This window comes from Alosa pseudoharengus, unplaced genomic scaffold, assembly GCF_046254945.1.
Source record: "Alosa pseudoharengus isolate Yale_2024_CS ecotype anadromous, Long Island Sound unplaced genomic scaffold, YU_APseudo_1.1 YU_APseudo_1.1_scf_7, whole genome shotgun sequence".
Lineage (NCBI taxonomy): Eukaryota > Metazoa > Chordata > Actinopteri > Clupeiformes > Clupeidae > Alosa > Alosa pseudoharengus.
The window spans coordinates 30,517,162-30,541,412 of NW_027468859.1; the positions used below are offsets into that span (position 1 = coordinate 30,517,162).

Consider the following 24,251-nt stretch of genomic DNA (forward strand, 5'->3'; position numbering starts at 1 on the left):
ACCAGGCACAAAATTGTCAAAACACAAACACAACTCTTTCAAGGTTTACTCCACATCAATAAAACTGACATATTTCACAGTATAATCAATGTGATTTAATTTGGGTCCCAACGGCCAATGGCTTTTGTATAACTACAAGTATACCAGGAAAGAAATTTCATTTTGTAATCTAAGTGTCATTTTATTATAGGGATTTTTATGATAACTGTCTGTTGTTTGGACAAATAACTAGCCAAATTGAAACACACTACGTGCAGTCAAACTAGGACTGAGAAGAATGACATCATTTGCTGATCCTATGTTTAATTTATACCAGCATACAATAAAGTTACCATAAAAAGCAACAAATGATGTTCATTCTTTTCCTTTGGTGTGTAACACTGCTGTTGTCTTCATTCAGGCTCATAAATGATGCAGAGGGCTAACGCTGCCTACCCTACCCCCACCCCACCCCCCTCCGGAAATAGACATGAGGACAACAAACCATTACCAATTAGCCTACCAGAGACCCTGCCAGAACACTTCCATCCAAGTGGAATGCTCTGAAAATGCTCCTTTTAGAAATCTTGTAACTTAAGGACGAATTTTGTGGCCTAACACCTCTCTTGTGCGTCTGCTTTTATTACATGAAAATAATGTTGAATATTTTCTGAAAAAAGCCTGCGGCATCGAGAAGAGGTTTATGCGGTAATTATTTTTAGAAGTGTTAATCCTTGTTTCCCTCGGAGACATAGCGCAGAAGCGGAGCGAGAACGGGGCGGGGGCTGAAGGTGGAAGGGGTCCACGCGCGAGCCTGCGCTCTGCTCTGCTCAGTTTCCTCCGTTGGTTCAAAGGAAAGCAGCGCTCGGGCGATGAAAGAGGCCACTGAAGTCGCGGGGGAATCTTCTTCCTCCCAGAGATGCTGCTTACACAAGCTGCCCGTGAACACAAGAGACTGCAAGGACTTATCGCCACGACTCAGTGGCACAGCTGGAGAGGTTAGACACCACCGCCCCGAGGAAACCACAGCTACACCCCCCCCCCCCCCCCCCCCCCCCCACACACACACACACACACACACACACACACACACACAGAGATTGACGAAACAACATCCATTCATTCATAGGCCCATGCTCTCTGACATGGCTCTCTATTCGCGAGATATGCTGTCAGCATGAAAATGCAGTATTTAACAAGCGATCTTGTTAAAGAGGCACCAAATCGCCATGGTGTGGATTAAAGATTTATTAATTTATGCATCTGTGGTTCTTCCTCCCTGCCTCATTAAATCCTAATACTTAAAAACTGTTTTGCCTGGTATGTGGCGGTCTGCTTTTTGGGCGAAAGGGACCCATTAATAATGGATACGATTTATGGAGAAATCCCATACACAAACACACCGTGGATTCAGTGGCCCCGGGGGCGTGTGGTGACTTAGTGTAGGCCTACACTCCAATAGCCTTTTAATAAGCCACTTTGCTACTTAGGCCTATACTAATGGAGAAGGCCACAGACTTGATGGAATGAGTTTGTCTGATTAACATAACATATATCGTGCTTTACACTGCCAATCACCTGGCTGTCTTCAAAGTTGTGTTGGAAGCCTACGGTGTCGTGTTTAAAACAGAAATCGGGACATTACCTAAAGTTGCAACTGCACTAATGTCTGCATGTCTTTAAGAGGGTATATTGCTCGTGGGAGCCTGCTGTCATTTTCGTCACTGCATCCACTTTGTTGTTACCATAAATAGTTTTCGGAGTGTTTCTCGTTTTGGGACTTCCTACCTGACAGATGACCATTATAGCAAACAAGGGAAAGGTTGCGCTTAAAAAAAAAAAAAACTCTTTGAAAATGTTTTGGTTTTAATTAGTGTGGCGTGTGGCCACCATATTTCGCCAATCTTTTTCAATTAGATTCATTAATTATTCATAAGCAATACGATCTGTAGCTTGTCCCTGTCTTCTTTTTGGGCCCCAAAGTGTCATTGCGACACGGGTTAAAGTGGCCAAATGGCTGTTCAGCTATTTAATATTATATGTGATTAGACAGCTCTTTCTGAGAAACCGCAGTCTAGAAAGCATCAAGGGTGATAAACAAAACCTCAGTGCCTCGGGCTTACTCTTGCAGACGCACAGTGGTAAACATGACGAGCCAGCGGGGAACTCCGCACATTTCGCAGATATTTGAACAGGCGCTGCTGGATACAATTAATTCAAGTTATTTGAATCCCACTCATGGTTTATAATAAACAACTGTCATGGCGTGTCACATAATAAGCCCGTTTATTCTGTCCATGATGTGTCGTAAAAATAGGCCATCAAAGGCAGAAGACACTTCTCTAATAGGCCTCTCTATCTCTCTGTTAGTTAAAGCCGGGCTACTATTGCTAAGCCTATCGTTAAAGCAGAGGACCATTCTCCCTCGCTCTCCTTTAGAGGTTTTATCACATTAGGTGAAATTCTAAAGCGCCGTTCAAACTAGGCCTATCAAAGTAGAACGATTCAGAGGAATAGGGCCAACTCCCTGCGTATGGCCTCTACTCACTTCATTTTATTTTCATGATCAAGCCGGCGACACAATTTCTCTGATATCCAATAGAAATCATAGGCCGGTGTCTGCTTGTAGCTATCAATCACGCCATTCATGATTTACAATATGTTATGGGACCAATATTATGACACGACACAACTGCCTAAATGGAAATGCTGATATGCAAATGTTAATGATAACCTTTTCTGGTGTCAATGCGATTTGACAGTTTTAACGTTTTAACGGCGTAAGAGGACGCACAATCATCTTTTCATCAGAGCTCCTAATCAATCATCGCCGTGCTGCTGTCTCGCATCGCCTTCGCGGGATCCACGCTCTCAAGCCCTCGTCTCTCGGTTACCTTGGCAACATATTTCTGCATGAAAATAGCATCAGTTATGTGATCTACGCTCTCTGCTTGCGACTGCATCAGAAATGGACAAAAAACATGTCACCGACTGTTACGCACAAAACGAATGTAATTTCACGCCCACCCACTATTAGACATACATATTTGAAAGAATAAGAGTGAATCGCCATGAAGCGTTCCTATCATGTGGACATTAGTTGGTAGGCTAAACTAAACTGTGCCCTCCTACAAACACAGTCCTAACACAAACACATGTTCGTCTTTGATAACAAGACAAAATATACAAGAGACCCACAGCCTTGCTCGCTGCGAACCAGGGGTTACAGGATTGAAGTCTTCAGGCTATATGATGCCGTGAGAGGCGCGATTGGCTGGCAAATGGAGAGGCTTCATAAATAAGCCCATTAAATGCAGCAGGTGCAGTAAGTCTGACCGACACCGCATGCATAACAAGTACCGCACCCGCGCTCCGCTGGCTTTGTCAGTAGAAACAACCAATTGGCTGAATAAATTATCCATAAAGCAGCAGCTAATGCATGGCCACCCAAGCGGACTTTGGGTTCCGAGTCAGTTCGGCCCCGCGCTGCAAAGCACAGGCGCGTGTTTAGCATACCAGCGCCGCGTGCGTACACACACACACACACACACACACACACACACACACACACACACACACACACACACACACACACACACACACACACAGAGAGAGATAGAGAAAGATAGAGAGTTAACACACTTGGACTTTTGCCTCGCGGGAATTGTCGTTGTATTTATAATTCTACGCAGACGTTTTAAACAATGTTGACATACTTTTCCAAATGCATTAAACATTGGGTAGGCTCAGGCCTCCCTGAATAACGTAGCTATAGTCTATCAGAGGAAGAAATATTTAAGGACCATTTCTTCTGCATGAGCTCCTTTCTCCCACCGCCCCTCGCCCCCAAAACACACACCCCTAATATCCAACCCCAGTAATGTGCGCGCGTGCGTGTGTGTGAGAGAGAGAGGGGTCTATTTGTTATTCATGCTCATCTAAGAGAATACTCAGATGAAACAAATGTGCAGAGACACTGGCAGCATGGAGACACGAATCTTTGCCTTGTGCTGTTGAGGCCAGATTTAAGCGTTTCCTGAGCAAAACAAACTCAAAAATTGCACTTGTGTTAAACCTAGCACACTGTGATAAATGTTTGGCAGTTGACATTCTCCAGAATGGTTGTTCACAGAGCGTGTTCTTAATCACAGGCTTTCATTTTGGATAACTTGAAGTGTTCCCTTAATTTTTTTTTATATATATATATATATATATAACATATATATATATAATATATATATATATATATATATAATATATATATATCAAAAAAAATTAAGGGAACACTTCAATCATCCACTGGATCGGTACTCTGACACTGTTTGGCTCTGAGCACAAGTAAAACTTTTGAGGGGAGTGTTTTATTTTGCAAGAATTGTCAGACATTCTGTGAATGTAGTTTGAGAATGGAGAAAAGGGTGGAAGGTTTCAAAAAATGTGTTTCAACAATTATGGAAAACTGTAGGCCAAGTGTTCCCTTAATTTTTTTGAGCAGTATATATATTTACTCTAAATATATAATATTTACTATATATAATATATATGACAACACTCCACCTGCAGCGTAGCAGTCAGAATGTAGGCTATTAACACACCACGCACACATTAAAGCGTATACGCACAAACACGAAGGTTGGCACCGTTAATTCAGTGCGACAGATGAGAGGACAATTTCGAATTGCACCCAAAGTGAAAACAACAACGGAAGGAACACCTTTTGCTGTGCGCATGAGTCACATCACCAGTAAATAGACAGTAGACAAGGCGACGTCTGCTGCAGTGGATCTGCTCAGCGGGCTGGGCCACGGCACTGCCGAGGGAGCCGTGTAGATTCAGCACCGCGGACAGCTCCCACTCTTCCAGCGGCACAGGACAGGTAGCGGGGCTTTTAAGGGAGCTGGCCAGGCTCACAATTAGTCTCTCCTCGCTTGGGACTACGGTGAAATCAAACGGTCCATTTATACTGACATATTGTGTGTGAGGATAATGACTTCTGGTGGGTGCATCCAGAGATAAGAGCCACATCTAGTCCTATGCATATTGAGGTCTCTCTGGGCTAGGTGTCCCAGACATAGTTAACTAGGCTATGACTTCAAAGCTATAACAACTTCATTAGAATTGTCTGCCCTGCAACATGTTTTTAAACAGAGCCTCCGAGCTCCGACCATAAAGTGAGCAGCACCGAGCTTAGCTTGATGTCAAGCATGCTTTTACAATATTTCACCGCTAGAGGTCAGTAAGTCGCCGAATCGTCTTTTCCTGCAAGTGTCAGCTTGGGCAGGATCAACGTTACAGCAGAGGCATACATTACCGCTGCAGGTGTATTAAAGATTCTTTGGTCACGGTGGTGTGATTGTAACTCGGTTTTGATGCTCTAATGGTCCTCCTGTAATATCTGTTATTGGGGCTGGTGGCTGGTTGTTTAACCACAATGCCATCCGTTAAGCAAGGCTACGTAGAGTAAGAGCCCATCTCTGTTCTCAAAGATCATCCAGGAGGCCAAAGCCACTGACACATTAATACTGACTTTTAGTCAAGCAGGAAGCACTTCTTTTTGTTTCTTTCTCTCATGCACACACAAACACTGTGTCTGTGAGAAACACACAGCGGACCAACTCCTTCCACATGTTAAGGCAGCACACAGCAGTGGCCTTGATGGTCACCAGGATCTGCAGACGTTATGGCTGCAAACATCCATGCAGTCCCAGGACGTACAGCGCGTTGTCACGGCCGGCGGCGGAGTGGTCAGCGCTGCTGTGGTTACTCAAGATGCTCACCTTGACATACACACACACACACTTACTGTCACTATCTCTCTCTCTCACACATGGAATGCCAGAGCAGGTCGACAGAATACAGATGACACGAAGATGGATACCTTTTGCTCGTCCCTGCAATATTGTTTCAGACATACCTGATTCACCACGACATGCTTGGAAACGCAATCTAATGTCTTCAGTGGACACATATCTAGATTGTCTGTCATCTTCAGCGTGGCTCAGGGGAACGGCACAGGCTGTGCAGGCGTGGTCGTCTAGTCACACAGCGGCGTCAAATCAGAGGACATCTGGCCGTGGCCGCCGTGACAGGCTACAGATGCTGCGCTCACACAAGGCTAAAACAGTAGGGACCGTGTCTTTTTTTAATTGTAGTCACTGAAGTACATGAGTGTGTCAGTAAAGTATTAACAAAGAGGATTTTCATGGTCGATGCCTTTACAATACATTCTAACAAAGAAAGAGGAAATAAAACAACATTTTTTTTTAAGGTCTGTCATTCAACTGATGGACTGGAAGTGAACTAGAATGGGTTTATCCAGACTCCCCCCTCCCTGTGGAAAACATACCGTGACAAACAAACAAAAGCAATTCATGACGAGCAGAAGGGCCTTGGGGCAGTTTACACTCAGTCTAACACAGTGGTCTACCTTTTAACATGATCAGTACCAGTCACTCTGTACAGTTACACACACACAACCACACACACACACACACACACACACACATACAACCACACACACACACACACACACACACACACACGAGGAGGAGGAGGCATGAGAAAAGTAAAACTCTTTACACGTTAACTAAGGATTCTTTTGAAGCTTGTCTCAGAGCAACTGCGCCACATCTAAAGGGGGTCATCGGAGCGCTGGAGACTGTTCTGAGGGGGACACAAATCGTGACCTTAGGTCACACCCTAACTTAGTGTCCGGGGAGAGGAAGCCAGTGTACAATATGCACACTGGAAGAGCAATCGGTCATTCGCTCAGTTAAAGGCCTACGCCATCTATGCAGAGAGAGCAGAAGAGGAGGAGAGGGCAAACTAAACACACAAAAAATCAATACAAACCACAAACCAGTGAGAGAGTGGAGAGAAAGGGCCTGAGCACTGTAACAGTCCACATGTTTCTGTCTGAGAAAGGACAAGAATGCTCAGCTTGACGACAAATGTCCACGAGTTCCATACAGCAAGGGCGGGGCGGGAGGGGTCAAAGGTTGTTTCCATGGTGCCCAGACCCCCTGACAGCGCCAGTCTTTTGGTGGGGGGGGGGGGGGGGGTGGAGGGTTGTGGAGGGGCTTCAGAGGAGGGAGAATGCAGAAGACTTGAACTTCTTTTTTTTTTTTTCCTTTTAAGTCTCTTGCCCACGTTTATATAAGTTATCAAAATGTCTACAGGTTCGTTGGGGCGAGTTTTAAGACGTCCTTGAGTCTCTACTACCAGGACGGTAGAGGTAGGGTGGGGAGAGAAGAAACCGTATGGAAGGAGGGGGGGAGAGGGAGAGAGGAGGGAGAGAGAGAGAGAGAGAGAGAGAGGAGAGAAGAGAGAGAGAGAGAGAGAGAGAAGAGAAGAGAGAGAGAGAGAGAGAGAGAGAGAGAGAAGAGAAAGGATAGGAAAGGAGAGAGGACAGAAGAGGGAGGAGAGAAGCAGGCTCATTGGTTATTTTTGGCTTTCGCATGTGTGAGAATGTGGGACTTGAGGTTGGTGGACTGGGCGAACTTCTTGTTGCAGCCGTCGAAGGGGCAGACGTAGGGCCGGTCCCCTGTGTGGATGCGCACGTGCGTCCGCAGGTTAAAGTCCAGAGAGAAGCGTTTCCCACAGCCCTCAAATGTGCACTGCATTGTGGGCAACACCCAATAAAAGAGTAGAGACAAAGAGAGAGAGAGAGAGAAAAAAAAAAAAAATCACATTCTAAAAAATATAATGCATGCAACTCATGACTAAGATCTGATGGTTATTGACATCAAAATATAACTACATTTAGCTAAAATCAATATGATCTTCAGCACAAACAATGCTGTAACTGTAATATACAGGCTGAAGACTGAGAATGTTTTTTTTACAGAGACATCAACCTCGGTCATTAGCTCAGAAATATGATGCAATGCATCGGAAACTCCACACCTTATGTGGTCTACCTAGTCTCTGTCTCTCTTGCACACACACAGACAGACACACACGCACACAGACGCGCACACACACACAGACGCGCACACACACACAGACGCGCACACGCACACACACACACACCTGGAAGGGTTTCTCCCCGGTGTGTACTAGCTGGTGTCTCTTGAGTTTGGAGCTCTCCACAAACGCCTTTCCGCACTCTGCGCACACGTGCACACGAGGGCCGTGGGTGTGAAGGTGCTTCCGCATTGCTGAATTATCCCGGAACATCTTCGTACAGCCCTGGGAGGAGGGGAAGCATTTGGAGGTTACACCCATGAAAAACAGCAAAAGGGGATAGGTTTGGGGGTTACACCAATCAGGGTGGAGGGGAAGGATTTGGAGGTTACACCCATCAGCCACCAATGCTCTTATCCCATTGGTGATTCTTTGGCTGGAGTATAGCAAAGCATGTACACAGCACGAAATCACATATTATTTGACAGTAGTATTTATTTGGTTAATTCTATGATGCCAGATGAAGATGAGAGTTATTGTTTTGTACACGTGTTGGCAGAGAGCAGGAGCGCCGTGTGTTAAAGGCTGCTGGGGTTTACCTTGTGAGGGCATGCTATCGTCCGGGGCGCATCGTCCTCTTTGACCTTCCGTGGCTTCATCCTGCAACAATAGACCAAAACATAAACGGTCACTTCCGCCTGGAAACACGCATACGTTTACCCCGGTTCCGGTCATAATGATCCAGGAAGTTCCCCAAGAACTCTTTTCACCGGGAACTTTTCACTCAGCATTCCCAAAGCAGGGGTCAAAGTAGGAGGCAAAGACCCCACCGCAAACTTCAGACCACATCTAGGTGTGGTGGTGCAGCAGTAGCATCCCAAACCTGCTGTTGCGAGTCTGCGTCACTTTGGTATAAAAGCGTCTGCTGAAGCAGCCATCCTGCAGCTGGTTGTCCTTTCGCCTGCTGGAGGAAGCCTGAGAGGTCAGGAGCCAAGGATGACCTCTACCAGGGTTGTGCACAATTCGAATTGCAATTCTGCTTCCTGTTTGCTACCTCAATTGAAATGCAAGTGCAATTCAAGAATTTAATTGGAATTTAAGAGCCAGTTTCAATTCAATTCTGGAATTTTGCACAAGCCTGACCTCTACCAGCACGGGAACGAGCTCAGGGCAAGCCAACTTTCACACTACACTAGGGTTGTCCTCTCCCACAACCCTCTATTGCCCAAGACTGGCCTGGAGGTGTCGTTTCCGCTGCAGATCAACCTGTGAGTTCTGTGGACGTCGACTGAGAACATGGCTGCCACAACAGAACACACACCTGCTGCCACTCACAGTCTCCATAGCGACCGTGGAGCACGGTGTTCTGGCCTGTCAGTTGGAGCCTCCAGACTCTCACACCACCACGCCGGAGAGGGAAGCGACTGTGGCAGAGCGCGGAACACTAACGCAATTAGACAAACAAATGACTGCAATCACAGGATCTTGAGCCGATAATGGCGCCCTGAGGAGTTCTCATTTGGCTAAACGCTGGCACTCAAGTGCTGCCCAGTCCAGACCACAGCAACGGTTTCTCACCCGCATGAACAAGTGATGCAACAATGGACTATTCTGCAGGGGCTACACTTCAACCACCACCAGAACTACTACGCTTCCTATACCACACTCCTGTACCACACTCCCTATACCACACTCCCTTTACTCCTATACCTCACTCCCTATACTCCTATACCACACTCCCTATACCACACTTCCTTATACCCCTATACCACACTCCCTATACTCCTATACCACACTCCCTAGGCATAAACATTTTTTTTCTTGGGTTCCGGTTTCCGACCGATCCTGTCAATTTATGTGCGACCCAAATTTATTTTATGAGCTTGGGGAAGAAATAACACTAAATAGTCTAGGCTACATTAAATAAATCCACAAATAAAAGGCGGACTATAATTACATTAATTACCCCTTGCGTTATGTATAGGGATGAGCGTATTCTCTCTTTTACAAAGAAGCCTATGCACAGCTGTTCACGAAGACGATTTCGTCACTTACCAAGGCACTCGCAATTTTGTCCAAACACCGCAACTTTTTCGCAAATTTGACCACTCATCGTAGTTTCACCGTGAAATTTCACCTACCACAACAGTCCCTCGCGCAGAATATTGAGCCAGATGGCACACTTACTTCTGCACCTTCTGCATATGACACCAAAGACTGCCCTAACATGTTCGTTCCTCTGCAGTTTTGATGACAATAAATAGAAGGCTAACGTTAATAATCTGATTACTTACATCTCTCAACCTGGTGTTGCTAATAGGGTTGCAAAATTCCGGGAATTTTCAAAGTTGGAAACTTTCCATAGGAATTAACAGGAATATATGGGAATTAACAGGAATAAACGGGAATTAATGGGAATAAACTGGGAATTTTTAATATGGCAAGTTAGTCTATAACAGGGAACTTAAATGTAGTGGACAAAACCCCATCTTGAGCATAATATTAGTTAAAACAACCTGATTTAATGCAATTTCAGTCGAATTTCTACCCTGCACATCAGTCAATCACATGCACACAGCAATCAGTATAGGCTAGACATAAAGGAAACCTATGGTGCGTTCATGTGCATGGGAAAAAAAGGTTTAACCAATCGGATTTTGTTGTTGAGTGGTGTGGTGTATCTTGGGCAGTTCAGTGTTGCTAGTTTAGCACGCTAGTAAACAATAGGCAGAGAATGGGATTCCCGCTAGCATGCTAGCTAGCTTTGTATTAGGGGTGTAAAGATTAACCGATACGTATCGGTATCCGTTTTTAACGTGTAAGATGCGGCTACATCGATACGTGAAGCCCCGTATCAGAATAAAAATGAAATGAACCGGTCGTTATATCGATTTACTTGTTACGAATCGGTTTACAACCTTTTCTGCTCGCTCAGACTCTCATTTACGTTCCAAGCAGCGCGTTCATCCCACGTCCGGTTTTGAAACTATACGTGGCACGGAATTGTGGGTAATGCAGTTCGTTTTTGGCTACATTCATTGCCCAAAGTTGTCAAATGACCTCATTACCCATACATCTACTGCAATTTAAGCACGTGACAATTCGCACTCGGTCGTTTGTTTTACAGTTTTTACTCTTTTGTTTTTTAAAATCCAGCGCGAAATTAAACACTAAACAGCAACGATAGACTTGTGGCATTATAGGTTTCTGCATTAGGTCTACCGTTGGAACAAAATAAACCCAGAGAGTTAATTGATATGTAGGCCAATTTTATTCTTGTAGGCTATATGAGAAAAGGCCAAGAGTGTCTTAAGCACTGTTTTATTTTATTTCGGTATTGTCTTACCTCAACAAGGCTACAGGTCCATGAAAACAATCAGATATAACTATAAAATCTATAAAGTCTATAAAAAAATGTTGTATTTGGCTGCTGTGTTTGACTGAAATGTAGACTATTCTTTTTTCATTTCAATACAGTATATGAAACAAACCTCAGTTTAGATAATCATATTCACACATTTTTTTTGCCTAATTGACAACCATGACCATGATAACTGATAATATAAAATGAATGTGCACCTTGAGCAAATGATAAAAAATCTTTCAGAATGATTTCCATTATTGAACTGCATCGAATCGTACTAAATCGTTTTTTATGAAGATGTATCTTTTCTTGTATCGAATTGTGCCCATGTATCTAGATGCGAATCGTATCGTCTTTTACATGAGAGATTCACACCCCTACTTTGTATGCTAAACTAAGCGAAAATACGAACATACAAATCATATTGCTTATTACGAAACAAAATGTTAATGTTTGTATATGAAACAGTTTGTATGAATTACCCAAAATTTCCAGTTAATTCCCGTAAATTCCAATTAATTCCCATAATATCCTTTAATTCCATTAAAGTTTCCAATTTGGAATATTTCCAAAATTCCCCAGCTTAACTTCCCATGGTAAGTTTCCGGAAATTTACCGGAAATTTTCCGCCCCTTTGCAACCCTAGTTGCTAACCAACCTACCTAGGCTATGAAGGAGGGTAAGCCTACTTGGTTTACTGACATTTGAGTAGGCTATGCAACCCATTGGCAAACGTGTCCTTTTAGCATCATGTTTGCTAGCTTGTGGGCTTAGTTTGAGTAGTGCTACCGAAATAAAATTGCAAGACATTTACCTCTTCTATGATCCAAGAATGATTTCATTCGAGTTGTTTTTTTAACATTTATTTTAACTAATGACATAGAAGACATTCCCAATTGCATCCACATATCGTAATGCACTATGCAAAAAGTGATTTACACTCGTAGCCGAACACAGTGAGATGCAAGCTTTCCAATCCACTCAGAAATGTAAATAGGCTACTCTCACGTCCTTAAAAGGGGCAGGCAGTCAATCAGACGTACACCACCAATGTAATGACATTAAACAGTGTAGTCAAATAGTTTAAATCAATATGAAATTACTAGATACTTACTTGCTATTAGTAATTATGCAGGCCACAGACTATGAATTATTAAAAAGATATGAACTTAATATGAATTACAAAATATATGAATGTATTGAAACATATGACATGATGCCATCTCTTTTTTGGACAGTTCTACGAAAGGTTATACTGCTTTGTGAATTACCTCAGTCAAAGCATTTTCACAAATAAAGTAGGCCTACTTTGATTTTTTGTAATCCTTACTGTTTACCTTTGATTATTCTTTTTTAATAAGCATCAAGATGATCAGTGTGATTTTGGTCTTACTAACCTTAATTGCCCTACATTTAAAAAAAATAAATACATAAAAAAAACGCAACTTCCATCCAGGCATTTTAGGTCGCAACAGTCTCAAAAAACCTCGCGAAATCCTGGAGGGACTGATTTTCTACTGGGGAAAAATCCCTACCGACCCATGGCCTCAACTGACAACCAACAGGAACCAAACCTTTTTTTTTTTTTATGCCCTATACTCCTATACCACACTCCCTATACTCCTATACCACACTCCCTATACCACACTCCCTATACTCCTATACCACACTCCCTATACTCACATACCACACTCCTACTCCTATACCACAGGCCCTATACCACATTATAACACCAGTGCCATGTGATAATACAAGTGATCCACCAATGTGTCCAACTCTCTCCACATAAAGCTTGTGACATTTGGAAGGGCAGTTTGTGATCAAACACCCTTTTTGTGAGCCTTGATTTCCCTCTTAGTCCCATGTGTGAGCCTTGCAAAGTGAGTGATCATCCACAACGACACACACACACACACACACTTACCAGCGTGGGTCTGACCTGTGGGGGCTGACACACACACACACACACAGAAAAAACACTCAGCTAATAATGTAAGGTCACTAAAGTAACCTTTAGTTTAAATTATCAACTACAGCAACTGTCAAACCATATGAACTGAATGGATATTACTGAGCATTGTGTGATGTCAATTTTGCATTGTTAGATTTCACCCATCCAGTAAGAGAGCCTCTTTAAAGTGATGGTTCAGAATAATTTCCCCCTAGGGTCCTTTGCACCATGACCCCGAGCCAAACACCCTCCCAGAACCCGTTTTCCCTTGGTCAAACCCTGGTCAAGTAGCGCTGTCAGAAACTAATGACGTTCTGCAGTCGTGATGGAACCAACTTTTATCTCGTAAATTACCCCACTAATAATGCCCTGAATGGTACGAAACTTCTACAGTATGTTCTTTACTCATAAAACGAGGCATTGAAAAGTTTGTAAGTACACCAGGAGTTTATTTAAATAACACTTGCCTGATGGATGCTATTATCTGCTACTAAACCGCTGCGTCGACGTAACTTCCGTGATTTGGGAAAAGCCCGTAAAAGTCCTGGCAGGAAGCATGCATAAGGATGTAGATCCAGGAATGCACTAATATTTTGTTCGTAGTACCAGTTTGCAACAATTATTACTTAACACTAAGTTGTAAACACTTCGGAAAAAAATATATTAAAAACTGGATATACCAAAAAACGTTGATCGCTTCCTGTCAGGCGCTACTTGACCAGGGTTCGACCAAATGAAAACAGGTTCTGGGAGGGTGTTTGGCTCGGGGTCATGGTGCAAAGGACCCTAGGGTGAAATTACTCCGAACCATTGCTTTAATGTTATTTTAGCTTCTGATGAGTAGAACATGCACAGGTACCTGTGAAGAGAATTTAAAGACTACGGGCTGTATTTTGGGTCACCAGCGCATGGCGTAATACTCGTTATTCACCCGCGGAAAGTTGAATTCGGTATTTTGCACGTTTATTTTTTAAGCATTGCGCCCAGGGGTGTGGCAATTAACAACCTAGGGAGGGGACTCGCGCATTGTCTAAAAATCGCTATCATACACCACCTAAACCTGGTCAGAAGTCAATGGCGAGTTGTTCATATGCTATTTTAAGAGCGCATGTCAACAGTCATATTGGCAGGTGCACGCACCATCCTTCTATCATTCATGAACGCACACCAGCGCACGTCCATGCAAAGCATTAAATTGCACAATTACAATGGGAAACATAATTAGAATAAAGATATTACGAAATACTGTACATCTCATGATGAGTAGTTATTCACCATCATTTGCAAATTGGTAATGACGATTAAAAGTGATTAGGGGAGAGGCGAGAGACACGTATGGAGCACAGTCACGAGATATAAGCAACTCCTCTGCAGGATAAATGTTGTTTTATTCAGTCATTTGAGCAACATTAGGGTAAGTGTTGCTTTTTCCAGCCTATGTTTTCGATGGTAACCCATTGTCAGTCAATAGTGAAAGTAACTGCATATAACTGTCTTGTCGTTGACTGACTCCTTGGTGAAGTTAGTTTCACTTTGCCAATGAGTTCAAATAATAGACTAGTGCAAATGCGTGAAGGCTATGCTAGGTTTTAGTAAAGCATGGTTTAAGAATGACTATTCCATACGGTCTCGCAAGCAGCCTCCTTCAAATGCGCCGTTGAATGCCAAAATACCGATGCATTTATTTGACATATCGCGCGTTGCGCCGTTAAAGGGAATGACAGATGTCATTCTCATGGTTTAAAATGATGTTACGCCCCAAACACACCCATATGACTGATTAAAAGACCTAGGAACACCTTGTTACGCCATGCGCTCCACTTTTGAGAACGAAACCCCTCCCAATGTGAACTGGACATCCTACTAAATTTGAATAGACTTTTGACGAGTGACGATGCACTTTAGAATGTCATGATAGGGCCCTATCTGTTTCCTTTCCATTTTATCTGACCACTTGAGTGCTACTGACCCCTATGACCATAAGGTTACAAACGCTCCTCTTCAGTACAGTCTACAAGATCTGTGAAGATACGTAGGGCTTCTTGAGCAATGTTGCCAGGGAGACAGAATTTTATTCAGACACTTGTCCCATTGATACTGGACAAAAGTATTTTATTACAAAAACTCCGAATTATGGAACTAGTAGACAAGTTGTTGCTCAAGTTGTTGCTTGTTAATCAGAACTCTTGGACCTGGTCATGAGACTGCAAAACAATATTGCTCAAAAAGAATTGTATCATCACTTTGAATTTTGCAGTGAGCTAGTTATATCCTGTTACCACTCCTCACCCCAGAGTGACCGGGCGTATACAGAGTCTTTGGAGAGAAGAGTAGAAACAACTGTGTATTTGACTTATCTCCATATACGTGGGTATGTGTGTGTTATAAAGAGATATATCTATTAGTGTGACTATGAACATCTGCATAAGTGTTTGTGTGTGTGTGTGTGTGTGTGTGTGTGTGTATGCGTGTGTGTGGTTCAGTTGTCTATTAGTGTCCATCATGGGTATTTGTGTGACCTTACCTTGCAAACTCTGCCAGCTGCTTGGGGTCCGAGAGGTCGATCCCGGGAATACCGCCCGGGGGCAGCTTCTTCCCAGTCATGTACTCCGAGTAGTCAGGAGGGGAATTCTCCCCCACGATCTGTTCCTCCACCACCGTCTCATGGTCTATGTCTTTTTTGTCATCTAGCAGCAACAACAATAACAGTGGGAGACAAATGTCAAAACATGTAACATCCACAGGGTAATAATATGCTTCTAAAATAACATCAGAAGAACAGCACTTAACCTGGGACCTATGCTAAGACTAGCGGTTAGTCTTTACCCATTTGGAAACTTATTGGTCCATATTGGTATCAGTGTCTACATACTTGTACATTGTTTTTGCCAAGATTTGTTTAAATGCATTTTGCATTTTGTCCAACATATGGCAGTTTTATGTTACTTAAACTAAAATATATCATCATATGTCGTTATTGTTATAGGCTGACTTACACTGCCACACATTTGTCACATGGTCACTGGTGCTATTATATGTTGCCTGTTGCTTTTCACATGGAAGGTATTTGCAAACAAATTTGTTAATTACCAGTCAAATAACCAAACGGCTAAATACATTAACATCTGCCATTTATCACTATTGTTATCAGCCATTCAGAGCCCTTAGATAGTAATATTATGTTATATTTAATTATAAAACATATAAAACAAATCTCAAGTATTTTTATCGGCTGTTTTTAAACAAAAAGAAACCCACTTCCTTTTGCTGCTTTTAGGGTCGACACCTCATTTACAGAACACGGTGACCAAGACAAAAACAGCATGTTGCTTCCACAAAAGCTAACGCTGAACTTGGTTGAATGTTTTTATCACAGCACTCTAAACTATCCCAACTCTAAAGCCAGCTGGCTGCACACAAGCACCAACATGAGTGTGGCGCGCACCACTCACTGCGTCTCTACGGTCCTGTGCTTTCCACTGCTGTCGATGCAAAAATGACCTAAACCGTAACTGCCATAGCAGTGGCAAAAAAATGTGGTGCTGATGAGCAACACTGGAAACTGATTGAATGAGTCTGGCTGAGTGCACTGCACTCATGTTGACGCCAGTGTGTGGAGAGCATCTAGTCCTCATCAAAAATTCTCCGAGGGGCTGCACCTGGCATACTGCATTTAATGATTCAGATACTCTACACAGTACAGTGTTTCCCATACATTGACTTATTTGTGGCGGCCCACCACAATACCAACACTGACCACCACACACTGATTTTCCAGGTTGTACTAAATTGTGCTTAAATCTGGTTAGCATCATAACCACGCTGTGCTAATTTGTTAAAAACTGTTGCATTCAAGTTAATTCTGCAAACCAACCACCACAAATGGAATTCAATTCTCTGGGAAACACTGCAGTAGTGACTTCCTTCTGCAGCAGGACTGTGCACCTCTAAGAAGCAGAATGGGAAGGGACTAATGAACAAACTGGTTCTGTTTACTGACCTGGGGTGCGTTTACCAAAATATAGTTGCTAACCTGTTAGCAACTTAGTTGGTTGGCAATGGGAAATTGCATTGCAACCAACATAGTTGCAAACTTAGTTACCAACTATGGTTTTGGAAAACGCGCCACAGTACAACCACAACACGGGCCCTCCTCCCTATTGCACAGAAATAGTATTTTAGAACAGAAGTTCAGTAGGCCTACATCCCCTGTGTTAGGTATGAAACAATCCGATAAAAATTACGGTTTAGTTAGTGCCCTCCTGCAGTGCCTTGACACATCACTGGAGGTCGCCAGTCCCTCGTGCTGAGAACCCCGAACACACAGATTTTGAACTGGGACTAAACAATATTCTAACAAAAACGTGGCACCACATGACGTTTCCTCAACAGTCGACTAGTTTATACACTGTCAGTCAGATATGGATGGAGATAAATCTGTTTATTTGTTGTTGTTTATGCTGAGAGAGCTGTGGGTTTCAAGTCACGTTGGAAACTCTTCTAGCTGATAGTGCGCAAGACGCCTTCTTCTGAAAAAATAGTTAGGCTCCCTACTAACGGCTCTAATCCTTACTATGTAAACCCTCGTCAAAACTTCCCTAGCGCTTACAATAACTACGTGGGCAGCTATACAGGGTGAAGAGATTATGTCGCCTTGAAGTCACGCAAAGTAAGCAATTCCTAGCTACATTGCGTGCGGTCGCAGCAAACCGCTAATATTCGGAGTTTTCTGAGAGCACTGCACGCTTCGCTTTAGCTAACCGATCCATCTACTTGGGATGAACTGAAAACTTAATTGCAACGTTCTACTGCAATGGTGCGTAGGTAACGGTTTCACGGTTTTACGGCTGGATAAAAACGGCTAATTTCCATAAATGGCTATCAATGATATGATAGTTTCCTAACTAGCATGATGACTAGGTTGATGTGAAATAGCCAAATGTAACATAATTTTGCTAAACATAAGTACAGTATTTTTTTACCGATGCAATTTTTTTTTCTATACCACAGGCAACATAGCTTACCATAACTGTTCGTGCAATACAATGCATTTAATTGATAAGTACCAGGTCCTGACATACGCATTTTGAGTGTAACGTTAACATATACATTATTAGCTAGTACACTACAGTTGCTTTGGCATACTGCTATCGGGCCATTCCATGCTGAGGGTCCATGGTCAGCTAACGGCTAGCAAGCTAGCTAACTACCCGACTACGCAGTTGAGGCCTGCAACAATCTGCACCAGCAGCGTTCTTGCACTCCCACCCGCCGCCATCTTCGCCCGGCCGAACCATCGCCATTTTTTCGGGCCGCCATACTTGACTCGGGGAATATGGCGGCGCCCATCAACACCTAAAAACATGGCCTCCCGTCAAAACAAAAACAAATCATTCTTACAGTGAGCTCTTTCGTTCCTAAACACTTTGAAAATCACTCCAGACGCTTCTCACGCGGACTACTTTTGGAACAGCTCTGGCGCGGAAGGACAACGCCCTGCAAGGCCTTGCTTTGTAGGCTAAGAACACCACAAACAGAGACAGTCAACCCATGGAAACACTATCAACAATATGGAGCAAACTGACCTGATGCCCACATCGTAACAGAAAATTCTCCTTCCAGTGTCTTTATTTGGACTTGCTTTTGCTCCCATTTTCTTCCGGTGGCTTCTGCGGCGCTTAGATAGCTTTTTTTGCCCGCTCTCTTGCCACTACTGCCTCCCCCCTTCTTCATCCGCCCTATGGAGCTTTTCCCTGCAACAGTAACCAGAGTCTGACCGATATATTCCTCCTCGGCCCCAGAAGTGGGGACGGGAATAAGGATTTGATCCTCAAATCCATCGTCTGCACGGAGGTCTGAGTCGTCCCCGCCGACAACCTCCTCTCGGGTCTGGACTAGGATCACTTCTTGGTGGTGATGGTCGTCTGAATCAAGCGGTTGCAGGGCGATCATAGGCTGGTGTTCGTCATCATCGTCTTCCCCGACCACTGTAGTCTCAATAGTCTCCACGGGAATCGTTTCTACTTCTATTTCGTGAAGTTCCACTATCTCCGCCGGCATCTCGGAGCCATCCGTTTCTATATACAGCGTTTCGCCGGATGCCATATTGAATTCCGCCAGCTTGCTGGATCAGACACACTGAGCGCACTGCCCCAGATATACACACCCCCTTGCACTGTTAACCGTCCTCCCTTCTCGATAATACAAATAACTTCACTCGGTTCACACTCGGCAAACCACGCTGCACTACGCTCCAATTTCCAATCTCGCGAGACTTCAACAATCATGCGAACACATAATTCACAGATGGGAGAATAACAACAAATATGTATTAATTCCTATAATTTTAAACATCATTACAAATATAAATACTTATCAAAATAACTGTGCAATTTAAAAAATTTGATTTGCAGTATCTATCTATCTGTCTGTCTGTCATACATGACTCAGTTAATTTACATTAATCTTCAAACATCTGAAGGATTGAACAGACATAGTCCTGTATCAGTATGTGTATCCCAAGTGGGGTGCAATTGACAACAACAAACCCTGAAATGACACGACTCTCAGGGAGCACAGACCACTTCAGATGTCCAAGACATTGTTCACAGCTTTATTTGAATTCATTTTGTGTAACGATTTTTGTTTTTAAAACCAGGAAGCACTTGGTCAAAAAGGGGAAATAAACGAACAATACATATCCTTGCAGCCAATAAACATTTTTTTTTATTAACAACATGATCACAAATACTCTGGGGTACTGATTTTTTGTCTTTTTTTTCGTCCATAAGATTTGCAATATTCAAAAAGCAACACGTCATTTCCCATAGTTTAATATCGGGTTCAAACTTGTTTTTAAAAATTCTCCGCCAGTGATTCCCACACACATCTGTGTTGGCAAAAGGATAAAAAACTCTTTTACAAATCTCACGGTCCAAGGTGATGAGAACGAAATCAGAATGTGCTTATAATTGTACTTGGAAACACAACCAGAGAAAAATGAGACCAAATATAAAATATAAAAGGCTAACATTAAATGATGTGCAACAACATTATTATTATTATCATCATCATTATTATTATTAGCAGTAATATTATTAATAGAATTATATTATTTTTGTCAGCACTAAATCTACCACTACATACATATACACCACTACATAAACTAATAATAATAATAATAATAATAATAATAATAATAATAATAAAACAAAAATACAACAAAATAATAAAAGCAAGATGTTCAGATTTACTTAAATTTCCTTAAGACGTGTTGAAAAGACGGTCTTTAAAGTTCAATTTGTTTGAAAAATGAAAACAAATAAAACTACGAGCCAAAAACAGAAATCAGTGCAAGTGTCCTGTATCCTTCTACACTGTTCCAAACTGGGGGCTACCAAAAGAATGTTTCTGTCGTATCGGAGGAAGGAATGGTACCATGATTCTTTCACAGAACAGCCGCTGTGATTTACAGACAGCCTGCCGGGCAGTTGCCACGGCGACGATCCCTTCCTCTTCAGGGCTACAGCAGGTCCTGGTGTGGGGGTGGAGGGTGGGGTGGGATGGAGTGGGTCTCAGGTGGGTCACCTGGGTCCAGAGGATTATGTCGTGCTGACTCGACTCAATTCGTGTCTAATGGCTGCAGGTAAGAAAAAAAGAATAGGATTCAGATTTGATTTCCTCTTTTTAACGTTTTGATCAGAATCAGCTTTATTGGCCAGGTTTGCCAAACAAGGAATTTGACTCCGGTTAATCTTTGCTCTCAGACTACAGCACTCACTTACTGTAACATATAAGGAATATAAACAGAAAGGTCAGTAAGAAATATAAATTGATGTTTATTAGCTCTTAACATATCACATTCCATTACTCTACTGTATGACGTGCTCTATAAACAAACTTACCATGCCTTGCCTCTTTTTAAATGATCATGCCAATAAAGCATATCAAATTGAATTGAAATTAAATGGTATAGCCTGAGGCATCACTGACATCCTTATGGTGACATACAGCTCATGTTAAGCATGGGGGTGGTGGTAGTCTACACTCTTAAAAAAATGTGTTGTCCCTATCTAACACAGGGTTGTGTTAAAAAACAACAACACAAGTTGTTGTGCATGTGTTATTTTAAACACATATTGTGTAACAAATTAAAAGACTGTATTGTCTCTATCTGGACACAGAGATGTGTTGAAAACAACTCAAGTTGTGTTGTTTTCAACATATTCGTTTTAAGAGTGTAGTGGTAAGTTCTAAGTGGTACCTCCTGGGACTCACAACTCACAACGTCCATCCCAGGAGGTGCCACCATTGTGGCCATGAGTGCCATGTGGGCACTTCACCCAGTGCTGCCTGAGGGGGACTGTCCCTCCCTGTAGTAAACTCACTCACTCACGGAAAAACATGTATTACATGCAGACTTTAGTCTGTAGTCATAGCCACAGCACTTATAAATGGATCACACCACTGTACTCACTAAAGGGGAATAATGTACATTTATGCGTTTTACATTTACATTTTTAATACAATATTACAACAATAAAGACTGGCCCTGTCTGAAGCTCAAGGCAGTTCTTTAGTCAGTATTGAGGGAAACTGAGGTGCTTCCAGCTTCCCTCCCTCTGACATGCCACCTCATCTCTTAGTTCACTAATTCTGGCCAACGGATTTGGATGGCATGTGTTTATCAAGCACTATTTCTGACCGAATATGGACTTTGTACATGCAGTGGTGAAACCTACCATCGATGATCTCGTCCTTCACCTTGTGCAACTCACGGACAACTTCCTCCAATATCTCCTGTTGAAGAGAATGGAAAGGCACAGAGGTATGCTTAGCACTGCAGTGTTGCCCTGGTCACATGCTAGCATGGTTTTCACACACACATGGTGGGCCATCTCTGCAGCACTGTCGCCTTACGCTGTGCGCCCATTTCATCCAGTGCTGCTGTTTCTGGGCCTTACCTGTTTCATTCTGTCCAAGTCTAAGGCGTCTGTGTCACTGGTGCTCCCCACAGGCCGAACCCTGTTGACATGACCAGGACTATTAACATCCAGTTATACATGTGCCGAGATCACGGGAGATCACAGACATCACATAACATTACAGCACCCACTTCTGGTCAAGGGTGGTTACTGCACTTCAGAGAAGGTGACCGAATCATGTCTATCTAGTACAGCATGCTTAATATCATTACATAAATGACACAATTAGTCATATCTACCATTATAGAAGAGAATGGAATAAATCTCTCATTTTTGGGGTGAACCAAACTTAACCAAACTAAACTAAACCAGACTGAATTCCTTCCAGAGCACAGAAGCTGATTCTGGACTGGCTGTGGCCCAGATCTGGTTCTGATCTGGTCTAGCCAGGGCTGCTTACTTTGATACTAGCGACGAGCGCTCAGCAGAGTTGGCCCGGTCCCACGGCTTCTTCACGCCGTCTGCACATTGGAGAGAGAGAGGGGAGACACACACACACACACACAGATGCACACATACACATACAGTACATGCACATAGGAGAGAGTGAGAGAGAGGGGAGGACTTTAGTGATGGGGACGAGACTGCCTATGCCGAGTCCGAGACAAGACCGAGTCTTTGAAGGGTCGAGACCGAGTCCGTTGGTTTTCAAATACAGTCGAGTCCGAGTCAAGACCGAGTCTTTGAGGAAGCAAGTCCGAGTCGAGACCGAGTCCTTTAGGAGTCGAGACCGAGTCGAGACCAAGACCATAAAAACATGTCAGTTTTCATATCCATGATTTAATATCACCCTAATTAATAAAATAAACAGTTAGGCCCAGGCTTGGAATTTCACCATTTTAGGGGCAAGGCCACTTGGCCTTCAGTTGGGCATATTTGGTGGGGGGCACAAAGGCCACATGTCAGGGCACCAAGGCCAAAGTTAACTATACAGTAGTAGGCTATAAAAATAATCAAAGTTGTATTTAGCCTATTCACAGCAGTAGACCTGCATCACTGTATGAAACAGTACAAAAACATGACATATTACATAGAACTGTAAATCATCTGATCATCTAATATTTAAATGTCTAGGCTATATTTAATATTTATTTTATATTTGGCCTGTTATGGAATCATGTATTGAACAATTTAAGCACAGCTCAGCTTTAAGAAACTCAAATAGCCTAGATGCATGCTTAGCATTTTTTGATCATTAAGACTCCTTTCACAAACTCTTACTCAGCTGTATATCCTCTGATTTTAATATTTACCTATATCTAGGCAATATTTGTAACATTTATTTTGTATTTGTATTTGTATTTGGAAATCATGAAGAACGATTTAAACACATTTTGAAACCTAAAGACCAAAGTTGGAGACATGAATGTAGACCTTGCTGCAGATTAAATTTTTAATTTAACCGGAATACTCTGGAACGGCTTACTGTACAGGGGACTGCTTTATTTCTGGTAAGGTCTGCTGTTTATTCTGATATATGGTTTGTCATGTGTTGAACTAAGGGTTCGTGAAGTATTCCACCAAGATAAATGGGTAGGGGAGATGGGTATAGCACCTTATGTAGACGTTATGATTAAATTTAATTATATTATTTACTTTTCTCGCGAACCGTTCACCACAGCAATTAGCGGCTAACATCGTTTAAAAGCTGAGAAAAAGCTCTTTCATGTGATGTGATACATGTGTCTGTGTGATGAGTAGGCTTAACGATTGCGAGTATTTCAACTGAGAAGAATGGGTGAGTTTGGACGCACTTTCTGTCTTGCCATGCGCTGTCATTTTCTCCACTGTGTAAGACTGAATTAGTTTGCGCTGTGATGCTAAGATTATTTTGACAGGCTATAGGCTAAATAAAAATCGCTATTAAACGGACGCAAAGCAGAATATTGAAAGAAGGGGGCACCAAGGCCAACGCAAGGGGCAAAGACGTGGCCGCCGTGAAATTTCATTTTAATTTTTTTTGTATGAACATAAAAAATGCGCTGGTCTCGAGGACTCGGTCTGAAATTACGAGTCCTTCTCCTCCCACTGTGGTCCGAGACCGAGTCAAGACCGAGTCTTTGAAGGA

General features: G+C 42.8%; 2 protein-coding genes across 2 annotated transcripts in view; both read right to left on the bottom strand.

The window, feature by feature from the left end:
- Window positions 1-7,026: 7,026 nt before the first annotated feature.
- Window positions 7,027-19,669, bottom strand: yy1b (YY1 transcription factor b). The gene is made up of 5 exons (XM_076273336.1): window positions 18,785-19,669; window positions 15,724-15,886; window positions 8,484-8,544; window positions 8,011-8,169; window positions 7,027-7,595 (listed from the first exon to the last, which is right to left on the bottom strand). The coding sequence occupies exons 1-5, from the start codon at window positions 19,302-19,304 to the stop codon at window positions 7,413-7,415; spliced, it is 1,086 nt and encodes a 361-aa protein (XP_076129451.1). The 5' UTR covers window positions 19,305-19,669; the 3' UTR covers window positions 7,027-7,412.
- A 905-nt stretch (window positions 19,670-20,574) lies between these two features.
- evlb (Enah/Vasp-like b) overlaps window positions 20,575-24,251 on the bottom strand; it is a 77,126-nt gene continuing 73,449 nt past the window's right edge. Inside the window, exons 10-13 of the mRNA XM_076273337.1 lie at window positions 22,584-22,644; window positions 22,163-22,223; window positions 21,941-21,998; window positions 20,575-20,838 (exon numbers count right to left, since the gene is read on the bottom strand). Of these exons, the coding sequence (XP_076129452.1) occupies window positions 20,801-20,838; window positions 21,941-21,998; window positions 22,163-22,223; window positions 22,584-22,644 (218 nt within the window). The 3' untranslated portion in view covers window positions 20,575-20,800. The remainder of the gene's footprint in view (window positions 20,839-21,940; window positions 21,999-22,162; window positions 22,224-22,583; window positions 22,645-24,251) is intronic.